This window comes from Erinaceus europaeus, chromosome 4 (assembly GCF_950295315.1).
Source record: "Erinaceus europaeus chromosome 4, mEriEur2.1, whole genome shotgun sequence".
Classification (NCBI taxonomy): Eukaryota; Metazoa; Chordata; class Mammalia; order Eulipotyphla; family Erinaceidae; genus Erinaceus; species Erinaceus europaeus.
The window spans coordinates 140,430,317-140,444,119 of record NC_080165.1 but is presented as its reverse complement, the minus strand read 5'-3'; the positions used below and the strand labels follow the sequence as shown (position 1 = coordinate 140,444,119).

General features: G+C 45.8%; 1 protein-coding gene across 1 annotated transcript in view; it reads left to right on the top strand.

Annotated features, from left to right (window-relative positions):
• The first annotated feature begins 1,143 nt into the window (after positions 1–1,143).
• RPF2 (ribosome production factor 2 homolog) overlaps positions 1,144–13,803 on the top strand; it is a 29,436-nt gene continuing 16,776 nt past the window's right edge. Inside the window, exons 1-4 of the mRNA XM_060190623.1 lie at positions 1,144–1,267; positions 6,705–6,837; positions 9,320–9,357; positions 13,589–13,628. Of these exons, the coding sequence (XP_060046606.1) occupies positions 1,245–1,267; positions 6,705–6,837; positions 9,320–9,357; positions 13,589–13,628 (234 nt within the window). The 5' untranslated portion in view covers positions 1,144–1,244. The remainder of the gene's footprint in view (positions 1,268–6,704; positions 6,838–9,319; positions 9,358–13,588; positions 13,629–13,803) is intronic.

The window sequence follows — 13,803 nt, the reverse complement described above, 5'->3', positions numbered from 1 at the left end:
GGAAGATTTGTGAGTGGTGAAACACTGGTGGGTATCTCTATCTCCCTCTCCCTTCTCAATTTCTCTTCTACTAAAAAAAATAAAAGTCCAGGAGGTGTCATAATGGCTGGAGTGCTGGACTGAGAAGCATGAGGTCCTGTCACTGCGCAGTAATGACCTGGTTTTTCTCAGTGCACAAGGACCCCAACTACAACACTTCACAGCTCACGAAGCTGTCCCCCTACAGGTGGGGGCGGGGGGAGGGGGCTTGGACTGGAGTCCTTGCACACAGTAACGTGCTTCATTTCAGAATCTCTTATTATCTTTATTATCTTATTACTTATTAGGGGAGATAGAAAGGGAGAGAGACAGACACCTACAGCCCCGCTTTACCACTTGTGAAACTTTTCCGGGACCTTGAACTGGGGTCCTTAAGCCTGGCTACATGTGCCCTCAACCAGGTGTGCCATCACCCGGCCGCCCGATCCCTTGACTATCTCATTCCAGGTGTACCCGTAGCTTTTTTTTTTTTTTTTCAAAAATTTATATTTATTTTTCCCTTTTGTTGCCCTTGTTGTTTTATTGTTGTAGTTATTATTGTTGTTGTTGTTGTCATTGTTGGATAGGACAGAGAGAAATGGAGAGAGGAGGGGAAGACAGAGAGGAGGAGAGAAAGACAGACGCCTGCAGACCTGCTTCACCACCTGTGAAGCGACTCCCCTGCAGGTGGGGAGCCGGGGTTCGAAGCGGGATCCTTATGCCGGTCCTTGTGCTTTGCGCCACCTGCGCTTAACCCGCTGCGCTACAGCCCGACTCCCCTCTCCCCTCTCTCTTCTCCCCTCTCCCCTCTCCCCTCCCCGTAGCCTTTGTACATCAAGTTACTAGAGGTGGCTAGAGTACTGACTTGCCACAAAAATGTCCAAACAAGACCCGTTGCCATGGGAACAGGGCGCGCTAGCCTTAAAAAAAAAAAAAAAAAAGGCGAGCGGGGGAGACAGTATAACGGTTATGCAAACAGACTCTCATGCCTGAGGCTCCTAAAATCCCAGGTTCAATCCCCCGCACCAACGTAAACCAGAGCTGAGCCCTGGCGTTTGCCTCTGCAAAAAAAAAAAAAAAAAAAAAAAAAAAAGCCGGGACTTCCGGCGGGGACTCCAGAAAGTGACGTCACAGCCAAGTTCCGGCCCCGCCTGTTCCGGTCGGCGATCGCCGGGGCTTTAGCTGCGGCTCACGTGCGTCCCCGCGCTCCCCCTGGCGTCTCCGCTATGGACGCTCTGGATCGGGTGGTGTAAGTGAGCGGAGCCGCGGCCGGGGCATCTGGGGCGGGAGGGACGACTCCCGAGGCCGCACTGGCACGTCTGGTAGCCTCGCTGCTCTCTGCTCCTCCCGGTTGTCGCCGGCCCCCATTCATTCTGCCTTTCGGGCGGGCCGCGGTGTGCGGGGGCTCCCGGGTTCGCGCTGCTTGCTGCGGGGAGGGACGTGGCCGGGGGCCGGGGGCCGGGGGCCGGGGGTGGGGCTGCGGGTGACGGGTGCGACCCCCGCCGATGAGCCGGTGGGGCCGGTGCTGGCGGTGCCGGGGGAAGGGGCTTTGTGCCCCGGCCTCTGAGTCCTGGCGGGTCTGAGTGACGGTCCCATTTCAGCCTGTGCTTTGGGGTCCTCCGCTCGGCCGGAGTTCGCAGCAGGAATGTCGGCCACGTCTGGGCTGCAGCACGTGGGAAGAGCGCGTTCGCTTTACTTTCCCTGCTCCACCCCCCCCCCCACGCACACCAACAACCTTGTACACCTCTCTTGAGTAGTTACAGTTGGAGTGGTGTCTTTTGTAAAATTGTTAAAACGATTTTTTTGTTTACTTTTTACTTTTTTTTTTTTTAGTGTTTATTTTAATTTTTTTAACCAGAGCACTGTTCAGCTCTGGCTTATGGTGGTGCGTTGCTAAACGATTTTTTAAAAAGTATTTATTTATTCCCTTTTCTTGCCCTTGTTGTCTGATTGTTGTAGTTGTTATTATTGTTGTTATGAATGTGGTTGTTGTTGGATAGGACAGAGAGAAATGGAGAGAGGAGGGGAAGACAGAGAGGGGGAAAGACAGACACCTGCAGACCTGCTTCACCGCCTGTGAAGCGACTCCCCTGCAGGTGGGGAGCCGGGGGCTCGAACCGGGATCCTTATTCCGGTCCCTGAGCTTCGCGCCACCTGTGCTTAACCCGCTGCGCTACCGCCCGACTACTTGGAATCAAGCAGATTCTTTTAGTCATTGATTCAGAGACTTTTTTTTTTTTTAATTTACTTTTTATTCTATATCCAGAGCTCATTTCGCTTCAGCATCGTTGTTGTATCCAGTGTTAGGGTGATGGCCAAGCATGGAAGGCTCTTGCTGTCTCTTGACAGGTGTTTTTTGTTTGCATTTGTGTGTGTGTGTGTGTGTGTGTGTGTGTGCTGGCATGAGACTGCAAACTTAAGTAAGGCCAATTTAAGTCTAGCGGGGGTGTGTGTATTATTACTAATAACAGCAGATGATGTAATTTGTCTTCGTTTATGGTTAGTGACAAGTAACAAATCACATGAGATATAGACTTTTTTCTAAAAAGTGGTTTACATATAAAGCATTCTTATGAAACAGAACTTTATATATTTGTATAGACACTGCGACTCTTGATAATAATAAATAACATTTATTGTTTAAGGTTATTTATTTATTAACATGAGAGCTAGTGAGAGAGAGAGAGAGAGAGAGAGCCAGGGCATCACTCTGACAGGCCGTGCTGGGCGTCACACTCAGGACCTCATGCTTTTAAGTCCACTGTGCCATTTCTTGGACTGCTACGGAACACATAATCTTTGTCAAGTAGTGATTAAAAGTTTTATTTATGGGTGGGGGAAATAGCATAATGGTTATGCAAACAGACTCACATGCCTGAGTCTCCAGAGTCCCAGGTTCAATCCCCCACACCACCATAAGCCAGAGCTGAGCAGTGCTCTGGTGTTTCTCTCTGTCTCTGTCTGCATCTCTCAAAAATAAAATAAATTAAAAAAAAGTCTTATTTATGCTTGGCATTACCTTTGGAGGAGAATTTTTAAACTTGGCCTGGTAAGCTTCAGTGTATTCTGCTTTTTCCTTGCTGTGCATAGGACTGTAGAAAGTAGGGAGGGTGATATTTTAGAGAGGAGTAATTATTTTAGTAGGTGGCATGGAACAATTGGAAAAACATTTTCTGAACTGAAATAAAACATTCTGATCCTACTGTCACATCATAAAATCAGGATATTGGGTTTGTTTGCCCTTTGAATTTTTGCATGGTGTTTTTGCCTAGACTAGTTTTTAAATATAGCTGTTTCTGAAAATTGATTTATTTAAAAGCTGTGTGACTCTGGGCAAGTTACAAAGTACTTCTCTGGCCTCTGTTGCCCCGTCTGTAAAATAAAGATAGTAATGTACCTGTCTTGATGAAGACCGAGCCCTAATAGGGTGCTTGCTATCCACTATTGTTTTTTAAAATTTATTTTTATTTATTTATTTTCCCTTTTGTTGCCCTTGTTTTTTATTGTTGTAGTTATTATTGTTGTTGATGTTGTTGTTGGATAGGACAGAGAAATGGAGAGAAGAGTGGAAGACGGGGGAGAGAAAGACAGACACCTGCAGACCTGCTTCACTGCTTGTGAAGCGACCCCCCTGCAGGTGGGGAGCCTGGGACTCGAACCAGAATCCTTACTTGGTCCTTGCGCTTTTCGCCACGTGTGCTTAACCCGCTGCGCTACTGCCTGACTCTCCTATTCTATTTTTTAAATGTTTTATTTATTAATGAGAGGGGTAGAGGGAGCTAGAGAGAGGACAAACCAGACATCACTCTGGCAGTCAGGACCTACCTCATGCTTGAGAGTCCAATGCTTTATTCATTGTGCCACCTCCGGGACCACTCATCCACTATTCTTGAAAAATACACTTATTTACTTAGAAAATGAGCCAGAGCATCACTTTGCCATAGGCAGTGCTAGAGATTGAACTCATTCCCTATCCGCTACCCACTCCTTTTTATATTTATTTTCCATTTTGTTGCCCTTGTTGTTTAACATTGTTGTGGTTATTGATGTCGTTGTTGTTGGATGGGACAGAGAAATGGAGAGAGATGGGGAAGACAGAGAGGCGGAGAGAAAGACAGACACCTGCAGACCTGCTTAACCGCCTGTGAAGCAACTCCCCTGCAGGTGGGGAACCTGGGGTTTGAACCAGGATCCTCACGCCGGTCCTTGTGCTTTGCGCCACGTGCACTTAACCCACTGTGCCACCGCCCGACCCCCTGCCCACTCCTTTTGTAGCAGCTGAGACTTTCTCAATAGTGATATTAGAGTGTAATAGGGTATACTTTGTAGTACTTATTGTGATCTTTTATTATTATTATTTGTTTATTTACTTTTTTAAAGGTGACAGATGACATTTACTGTGTATGTGGGATAAATGTGAAAACATACTTTCTGGGGGAGTGCAGGTAACTTTAGGGGTATGGGTTCTGGTCAGATTTATAGGGTAAATGGGGAAGGCAAAAAGAGTTTGAAAAGAGACATTGAGGGGAATTGCTCATAGGCCTGGTGGTGGGTGCACACTTGGTTGAATGCACATGTTGCAGTGTGCAAGGACCCAGATCCGAGCCCCTGGTTCCCGCCTGCAGGGGGGAAGCTTTGCAAGTGGTGGAGCAGGGCTGCAGGTGTCTCTGTCTCTCCCTCTCTTTTTCCCTTCCCTCTGGATTTCTGGCTGTCTCTATTCCAATAAATAAAGATTAAAAAAAAAAATCTTAAAACGAGGGGACATACTCAGGGAGTGTTGGTGGGTAGATTCTAGGGTGAATTAAACTAGTGAGTATAATCTTAAACCCGGTTGGAAGATGAACGGTAATCTGTCTCTTTGTGTTTAATAACTACACAGAGGCTGGTCAGCATTTGGCATACTCTTTGTTAGATTTAGTATTGCAGAGAGAGAGAGAACCAAAGCAGTAATCAGGCATATGTTTTCCTGGGGGGTGAAACTCAAGACCTTGTGCTTTCAAGTCCAGTGCTCCCATCTGTTGGGCCACTTCCCAGGCTGTACAATGTCTGTTGATTTTTCTTTCCAGCTTATTGTAGGATACAAAGCTTTTTTTTTAAAAAAAAAAAATATATATTTATTTATTTATTCCTTTTGTTGCCCCTATTGTTTTATTGTTGTAGTTATTATTGATGTCTTTGTTGTTGGATAGGACAGAGAAATGGAGAGAGGAGGAGAAGACAGAGAGGGGGAGAGAAAGATAGACACCTGCAGACCTGCTTCACCGCTTGTGAAGCGACCCCCCTGCAGGTGGGAAGCCGGGGGCTCGAACCTTCCGCTGGTCCTTGCGCTTTGCATCACGTGCGCTTAACTCGCTTGCTACCGCCCAACTCCCGGACACAAAGCTCTTATTTTTAAAAATATATTTTATTTACTTATTTAATGAGAAAGAAAGATAGCGAGAGAGAGACCACTGCTCAGCTCTGGCATAATGATGGTGCTGGAGATTGAACCTGGGACCTCAGAGTCTCAGGCATGAGAGTCTTTTGCCTAACCATTATGATTTCTCCTTAGCCCCAAAGCTGTATTTTATTTGATAGGGTAAGGAGAAATTGATAGGGAAGAAATGAGAAATAGAGACACTTGTAGCACTACGTTGTCGCTTGTGTAGCTTCCCCTGCAGATGGGTGCTAGAGGTCTGAACCTGTGTCCTTACATGTGATAACTTGTGCTCTCCACCAGGTGTCCCACTGCCTCGGTCCCTGGATACATAGTTTTCTTTTTTCTTTTTTTTTTTTTTAATATTTATTTTATTTATTTATTCCCTTTTGTTGCCCTTGTTGTTTTATTGTTGTAGTTATTATTGTTGTCGTTGTTGGATAGGACAGAGAGAAATGGAGAGAGGAGGGGAAGACAGAGAGGAGGAGAGAAAGATAGACACCTGCAGACCGGCTTCACCGCCTGTGAAGCGACTCCCCTGCAGGTGGGGAGCCGGGGTTCGAACCGGGATCCTTATGCTGGTCCTTGTGCTTTGCACCACCTGCGCTTAACCCGCTGTGCTACATCCTGACTCCCTCTTTTTTTTTTTTTTTTTTAAAGATTTTATTTATTTATTTATTAATGAGAAAGATAGGAGAGAGAGAACCAGACATCACTCTGGTACATGTGCTGCCAGGGATTGAACTCAGGACCTCATGCCTGAGAGTCTAGTGCCTTAGCCACTGCGCCACCTCCCGGACCACGATACATAGTTTTTTTTTTTTTTTTTTAAATATTTATTTTATTTATTTATTCCCTTTTGTTGCCCTTGTTGTTTTATTGTTGTAGTTATTATTGTTGTTGTTGTTGTTGGATAGGACAGAGAGAAATGGAGAGAGATGGGGAAGGCAGAGAGGAGGAGAGAAAGATAGACACCTGCAGACCTGCTTCACCGCCTGTGAAGGGACTCCCCTGCAGGTGGGGAGCCGGGGTTCGAACCGGGATCTTTATGCCGGTCCTTGTGCTTTGCGCCACCTGCGCTTAACCCGCTGCGCTACAGCCCGACTCCCGATACATAGTTTTTTTAAACTTAAAAAGCTAAACATGTACCTGAGGAAACAACATGGCATAGTCACAAGTAATAATAAAAGGCCATTGAGGGTAGTTTCTGTTGATTTTTAGGAATTTTCATGAAAAAAATAAGTTTTAAGATTGTGATTTTTCTGAACAGAAAGCCAAAAACAAAAAGAGCCAAGAGGTTTCTTGAGAAGCGAGAACCGAAGCTCAGTGAAAATATTAAGAATGCCATGCTGATCAAAGGAGGAAATGCAAATTTGACAGTGACACAAGTGCTGCGAGATGTGGTAAGTAGATGTGCTTCTGTTTGTTTCTTTTGTCAGAACCGCGCTCAACTCGGTCTCATAATCATGCCGGGGATTTCACCTGCAACGTCACAAACCTGGTGTGAATACCCGTTGCTTAAACCTCTGACCTGTTTCTCTGGCTCTGTCTGCTTATGATTGAAATCATTTTAGGAAATTTAACATGTTACTATAGTTTGGGCATGTGGAGAAATATGTCGACATGTTTGTCTTACCATAAGAACTTGAATCATTAGAGAAAAGCTAAAGTTGGAGGTTACTCCCTCGCCAAGGCTCTGTTTACTAAGTACTACTATAATTTTGTTTTTGTTTTGCCTCCAGGGTTATCGCTGGGGCTCCATGCCAGCACTGAGAATCCACGGCTCCTGGAGGCTATTTTTCCCATTTTTGTTGCCCTTGTTGTGGTTGTTGTTGTTGAATAGGACAGAGCGAAATCAAGAGAGATGGGGAAGACAGAGGGGGAGAGAAAGACAGACACCTGCAGACCTGCTTCGTCGCCTGAAGCGACAACCCCCCCCTCCCCCCCCCACACACACAGGTTGAGAACTGGGGGCTCGAACCATGATCCTTACGCTGGTCTTTGTGCTTCGTGCCATTTGCGCTTAACCTGCTGTGCTACTGCCCAGCTCCAGCATCTTTCACCTCTGACCGTTGGTGGTACCAGGGATCAAACCCAGGCCCTCTGGCATGCAAGACGTTGTTTGCTTGCTTTTGACTAGAGTGCAGCTCAGCTCAAGCTTATGGTGGTGCTGGGGACTGAACCTGGAACCTCAGAGCCTCAGGCATGGAAGTTTTTTGCGTAACCATTATGTTGTCTCCGCATCCTGGCATGCAGATCCTCTGAGTTACCATTGCCCTGTCTCTGCAGTGTGACTAGCTCCCTTACAACAGCCTGTTCCCTAGATCACTCAGTTGGTGTCAATGACTAGAGGTTTTTTTTTTTAAGACTTGTTTATTTGTGACAGTGCAAGAGAATCAGAGCGTCACTGTGGGACATCGTGCTGCAAGCCCAGCACTGTAGCCACCTGCTAGACCATGCAACAGAAACTTATAAAAGGCTAAAAGGCTGTGCTCATGAACTGCGAGGTGATTCATTCTGATTGCCGTCATCGTGACTCTTGGTTCTGTTATCTACAGACAACAGGATTTCATTGCTCTTGGTTATTTTCCCTCTTTCCTGCTTGTCCAGTCTCAGGTTGTACGCCCGGAAAGATCTGAATAGGGGCAGTCGGAAGAAATGGAGGGGAGGCTGGGGACATAGTGTAGGGGGTGGGTAGGACTTGCATGCCCGAGAGCCTCAGTTCTCCCTCTAGCTCCACAGGCACTAGAATGGTCCTCTGTCCTCTCCATTTCTCTGTCTCTCCCTCAGGTGAAAGTCTCATGAAGTAAAATAACGATAAAATAAAGGAAAGGGGGGGTTGGGCAGTAGCGCAGCAGGTTAAGCGCACATGGCGCAGAGCACAAGGACTGTCATAAGGATCCTGGTTCGAGCCCCTGGCTCCCCACCTTCCGGGGAGTCGCTTCACAGGCGGTGAAGCAGGTCTGCAGGTGTCTGTCTTTCTCTCCCCCTCTGTCTTCCCCTCCTCTCCATTTCTCTCTGTCCTATCCAACAACGAATGACATCAACAACAACAATAACCACAACAAGGCTACAACAACCAGGGCAACAAAAAGGGGAAAAGTGGCCTCCAGGAGCAGTGGATTCATGGTGCAGGCACTGAGCCCAGCAATAACCCTGGAGGCAAAAAAAAAATTAAATAAATAAAGGAAAGGGGTGGCATGGTTGCGTGCGGGGCCTAAATAGCTTGAGGTCTGTCATTTGATCCTTGTCTTCTCCAGTGCCAGAGGGATGCTCTGGTTCTCCAAAACAAGCAACTAAAAGCAGTGGGGCTGGGTGATGTGACGGCAGAGGAATGAGAGCTGCCTCACCGCACAGAAGACACAGCATTCACCGAGCCCGAAGGCCTGCGTCTCAGCCCCAGGCCACCACATCGGGACACCAAGCAAAGGGGAAGCGTCTTGAACAGTCATCTTTGTCTTTCTCTCTCTGTGATAAAAGGAAAAAAAAATCCACTGGCATTGGTGGGACTGTGGAGCATGAAGCCTCAGTGAAGACTTGTCAGCTTGAGGAAAGAAAGGGACAACTGGAGGGGTGGTCAGAGAAACAGCCCCACTGAGTGGGGTTCGGATGCCTGAGACTCCCCAGCCCTCTGTCTTTTGTAAAATTAATAAAATATGTCATTTCTCAAACATAAAGAAATGGAGGGAATTCTTTAAGTTGGGTAGATTACAGCAAGGGCATGGTGACCTTCAGTTGAAATAAGCTTGCTTCTCGTGGTAAGAGATCTACAACTTGGAAAGAAAAGGCTTCTGAGTGTATAGTGACTGTTATAAAGCTTTGTTTTTAACTCTGCTTTTCAGAATGTGTGTGTATGTTTTTAAAGATGTTAATTATGTTTTACAGTATGCACTGAAGAAACCATATGGTGTCCTGTATAAAAAGTAAGCCATCATTTTCTTTCCTTGACTTTAAGTTGGATTGTTCTCTGAAAGTAACAAATCGCTACTTAGTGGGAGATTTAGGAGAAAAGGCTTTTTAAACACTAGTTTCTTATATAAGGATGTTAGTATCTTTTTCCTTTTATTCTTTTTTAACTTTGTATAATATTTATTAAAGATTTTTTTTTTTAAAGATTTTATTTATTTATTAATGAGAAACATGGGAGGAGAGAGAAAGAACCAGGCACTACCCTGGCACATGTGCTGCTGGGGATTGAACTCAGGACCTCATGCTTGAGAGTCCGATGCTTTATCCACTGTGCCACCTCCCGGACCACACAAAGATTCTTATGTGGTACTGCTCATAGCATGTGAGTACACATGAGTACATACATTCTTTTGAAATAATTGGACCTATCAACAAGTTGCATGGACAGTAGAGTTGGTGTGCTCATCACCCAGCCTTTCCTAACTCTTCCATCTCATAGTAAGAACTTAACTGTGGGGCCAGGCATTAACCCACCTGTAGAGCACATGGTTTGCTGTGCACGAGGCCCTGCATTTGTGCCCTGACACCCCATGGAAGCACCGTGGGCGATAGGGCGGGGTTTGGGTGTTTCTCCTGTCTTGCCCTCTCTAAAATAAAGAATGGGATAATGGGACCATGGAGATGGCTCACTGTTGGAGAACAGGACTTGTATGCACGAGTTCCTGGAGGCTTCAGGCTTTTTTTTTTTTTTAATATTTATTTATTTGTTCCATTTTGTTGCTGTTGTAGTTATTGTTGTTGTTACTAATGTCGTCGTCATTGGATAGGACAGAGAGAAATGGAGAAAGAATGGGAAGACAGAGAGGGGGAGAGAAAGATACCTGCAGACCTGCTTCGCTGCCTGTGAAGCGATTCCCCTGCAGGTGGGGAGCCGGGGGATCGAACCATAAGGGGTCCTTACGTTTTGCGCCACGTGTGCTTAACCCACTGCACTACCGCCGACTCCCGGCTTCAGGCTTTTTTCCCAGCTCCACATCATGCCAGGGCTGAGCAGTGCTGTGGTCTCATGTCTTCTGTCTCCTTAAAAAAAGTAAAAAGGCTGAAGGAGGGCCAAGGAGACTGCTCAGTAATGGTGTTATGTATCTGTGAGGTACTGGGTTTACTTCCCCACCAGGCATTGGCACACCTGCTTAAGCATACACAGTACAGTATTCAGGGACCCAGGTTCAAGCCCCTGGTACCCACCTGTAGGGGGAAAGCTTCATAAGTGGTGAAACAGGGCTGCAGGTGTCTCTACCTTCCCCTCCTCTCTCAATTTCTCTCTGTCTCTATCCAATAATAAACAAACCACTTTAAAATATATCTCCACTTCTCTGCTGTCTGCTTGAAAGAATACATACTTTGCATCTTTCTACCCGCTGCCTTTCCACTACTAAGATTTCCACTACAAAATATCACTTGCTATAGAATGATGTCACTCTTGTGTGGGATACAAAGAAACAAAGCAACAACAAGACAGGGAGGCTGGGCAGACAGAATAATGGTCATCTACCTTCATAGCCCAGTTTGTAATTACCAGAACCTGGAAGCAACCCAGATGTCCAACATTAAATGAGTGGCTTAAGAAAAAAAAAAAGTTATATACACATGATGGAATACTACTCAGCTGTTAAAAAGGAAGTTGTCTCCTTTGCATCCTCTTGGATAAAACTTGAGTGCACCAGGTAGAGTGAGGTAAGCCAGAGAAGGACGAATATCAGACGATCTCACTTATTAGCAGGACTTGATAAAATAGGGACGGGGAGGGAGAACACAGAGTGAGACTCGGGCTGAACATGGTGTATTGCACCAAAGCAGAGGACTTGGGGCGGGGAGGAGAGGGAGAAAACTTTGGGGGCCTGGTACATAGTGAAATTGTCTGCATATGTCAGTGGTTGACTATCAAGCATTAATCCCCTCAAGAAACAAAAATAATAAAAAGAATAATAGTTGGTGGTGCAGTGAGTAGAGCACTGACCCTCAAGCATGAGGTCCTGAGTTCAGTCCCCTGGTGGCCCATGTGCCAGAGTGATGTCTGGTTCTTTCTCTCCTATCTTTCTCATGAATAAATAAAATACTTTAAAAGAAGCAGAGGAAGACTGGTTATACAGAAACAAAGCAAGGGGATTGATAAAACCAAATTTAAGCGAGCCCCTAGTTTGTGATTGGCGAGGAGGGAGGAAGCCTCCTGGTCTGTGGTGGAGAGAGATCAGCGCTTGGGTGGACCATGTGGTATAGCAACAGATTTGGGGGAGGTGTGAATTTGTAGCCAGCCCTAAGACGCAGCCTGGTCAGTCGTTAACCTCAGTCAGTAAAGGGGGTGTGTGTGTGTGTGTGTGTGAGAGAGAGAGAGAGAGAGAGAGAGAGAGATAAGGGGGGTGGATCAAACACCTCCCCTGCCCCAACACCACCATTGGATTACTGTGGCTGCCCCTTACACTTTTTTTCTCGTTGGGGTCCAGGAGGTGGCGCAGTGGATATAGCACTGGACTCTCAAGCATGAGGTCCAGAGTTCAGTCTTGGGCAGCACGTTTATCAGAATGGTGTCTGGTTCTCTGTCTCTCTCTCTCTGTCTCTCTCTCTCTCTGTCTGTCTCTCTCCCCTCCCCTCCTCTGATCTTCTTCATGATTAAATAAAGTCTTTTAAAAAGAAAACAATAACTTTTTTTTTCTAGTCTTACTTTTTTTTTTTTTTAAATTTTATTTATTTATTTTCCCTTTTGTTGCTCTTGTTGTCTTTTTTTATTGTTGTTGTAGTTATTATTGTTGTTGTTATTGATGTGGTTGTTATTGGATAGAACAGAGAGAAATGGAGAGAGGAGGGGAAGACAGAGGGGGGAGAGAAAGATAGACACCTGCAGACCTGCTTCACCGCCTGTGAAGTGACTCCCCTGCAGGTGGGGAGCCGGGGGCTGGAACCCGGATCCTTAACGCCGGTCCTTGCGCTTTGCGCCACCTGCGCTTAACCCACTGCGCTACCGCCCGACTCCCCTAGTCTTACTTTTTTTTTAAAGAATTTATTTTTTTATTCATGAGAAGGATAGGAGGAGAGAAAGAACCAGCCATCACTCTGGTACATGTGCTGCCGGGGATCGAACTCAGGACCTCATGCTTGAGAGTCTAGTGCCTTAGCCACTGCGCCACCTCCCGGACCACTCTAGTCTTACTTTTAAAGTCCATTCTTAAAGTAGAAAAATTTTTTTTCTTTAGTTATGACTGCTTAAATAAAGTTTCTTATAATTAAAATGGTTTGCGTGGACAGGGTGGGAGGGCGGTGCATGTGGCTGAGCGCACACATGACAGTGCGTGTGGACCCGGCTCAAGATCCTCATCTGCAGAGGGAAAAGTTTCATGAGCAGTGAAGCAGTGCTGCAGGGCTCTCTCTCATCTCTTTCTTTTCCTCTCTCTCTCTCTCTCTCCCCCCCCCTGCCTGCCCCTCTCTCCCTTCCTCTATCTCCCTCTCATTCCCTACCTCTGTGTCTTCCCATTCACTCTCAAATTTTTCTGTTTCTATCCAAAATAACTAAAAGCGTTTATTTCTTCAAAATGCTTTGCAGTAACAGAACACAGCCTGCAGGTGGAGCAGCCTCCCAGCTGTTCCCTGCCCACCGCCTATAGATGGAAGGATTGAACAGACTATGATTGATTGACTCCCTTATTCCTAAATCTTGGTGCTGAAGGCACAGAAGACAATTCTAGACTAAAAAATTTCAATCTGATCATATCACTGTCTGATTGAAAACATCACAGTAAGTGGGCCAGGCGGTAGCTCAGCGGGTTAAGCGCACATGGCGCGAAGCGCAAGGACCAGCGTAAGGATCCCCGTTCGAGCACCTGGCTCCCTACCTGCAGGGGGGGGGTGCGTCACTTTATTTATTTTTTTCCCCTTTAACTATTTTTTTCCCCTCCAGGGTTATTGCTGGGGCTCAGTGCCCGCACTACGAAAACACTGCTCCTTGCAGCCATTTTTCCCATTTTTGTTGCCCTTGTTATTATTATTGTTATTGGGTAGGACAGAGAGACATGGAGAAGGGAGGGGAAGACAAGGAAAGAGAAAGATAGACACCTGCAGACCTGCTTCACAGCCTGACTTACTCACCTGTTAAGCCACTATAAAGTTAGTAATTTCTACTTAACATAATACTTATTTTGGATTAATCACTTATTAAGATTATTAAAATTAGGTTTAATTTTTAATATATTTTAGGAAAAATATTACAAGACCATTTGAGGATCAGACATCACTGGTAAGTACAAGAATTTTTTAAAAAAATATTTATTTATTCCCCTTTGTTGCCCTTGTTGTTTTATTGTTGTAGTTATTGTTGTTGTCATTGTTGGATAGGACAGGAAGAAATAGAGAGAGGAGGAGAGGATAGAGATGGGTAGAGAAAGATAGACACCTGCAGACCTGCTTCACTG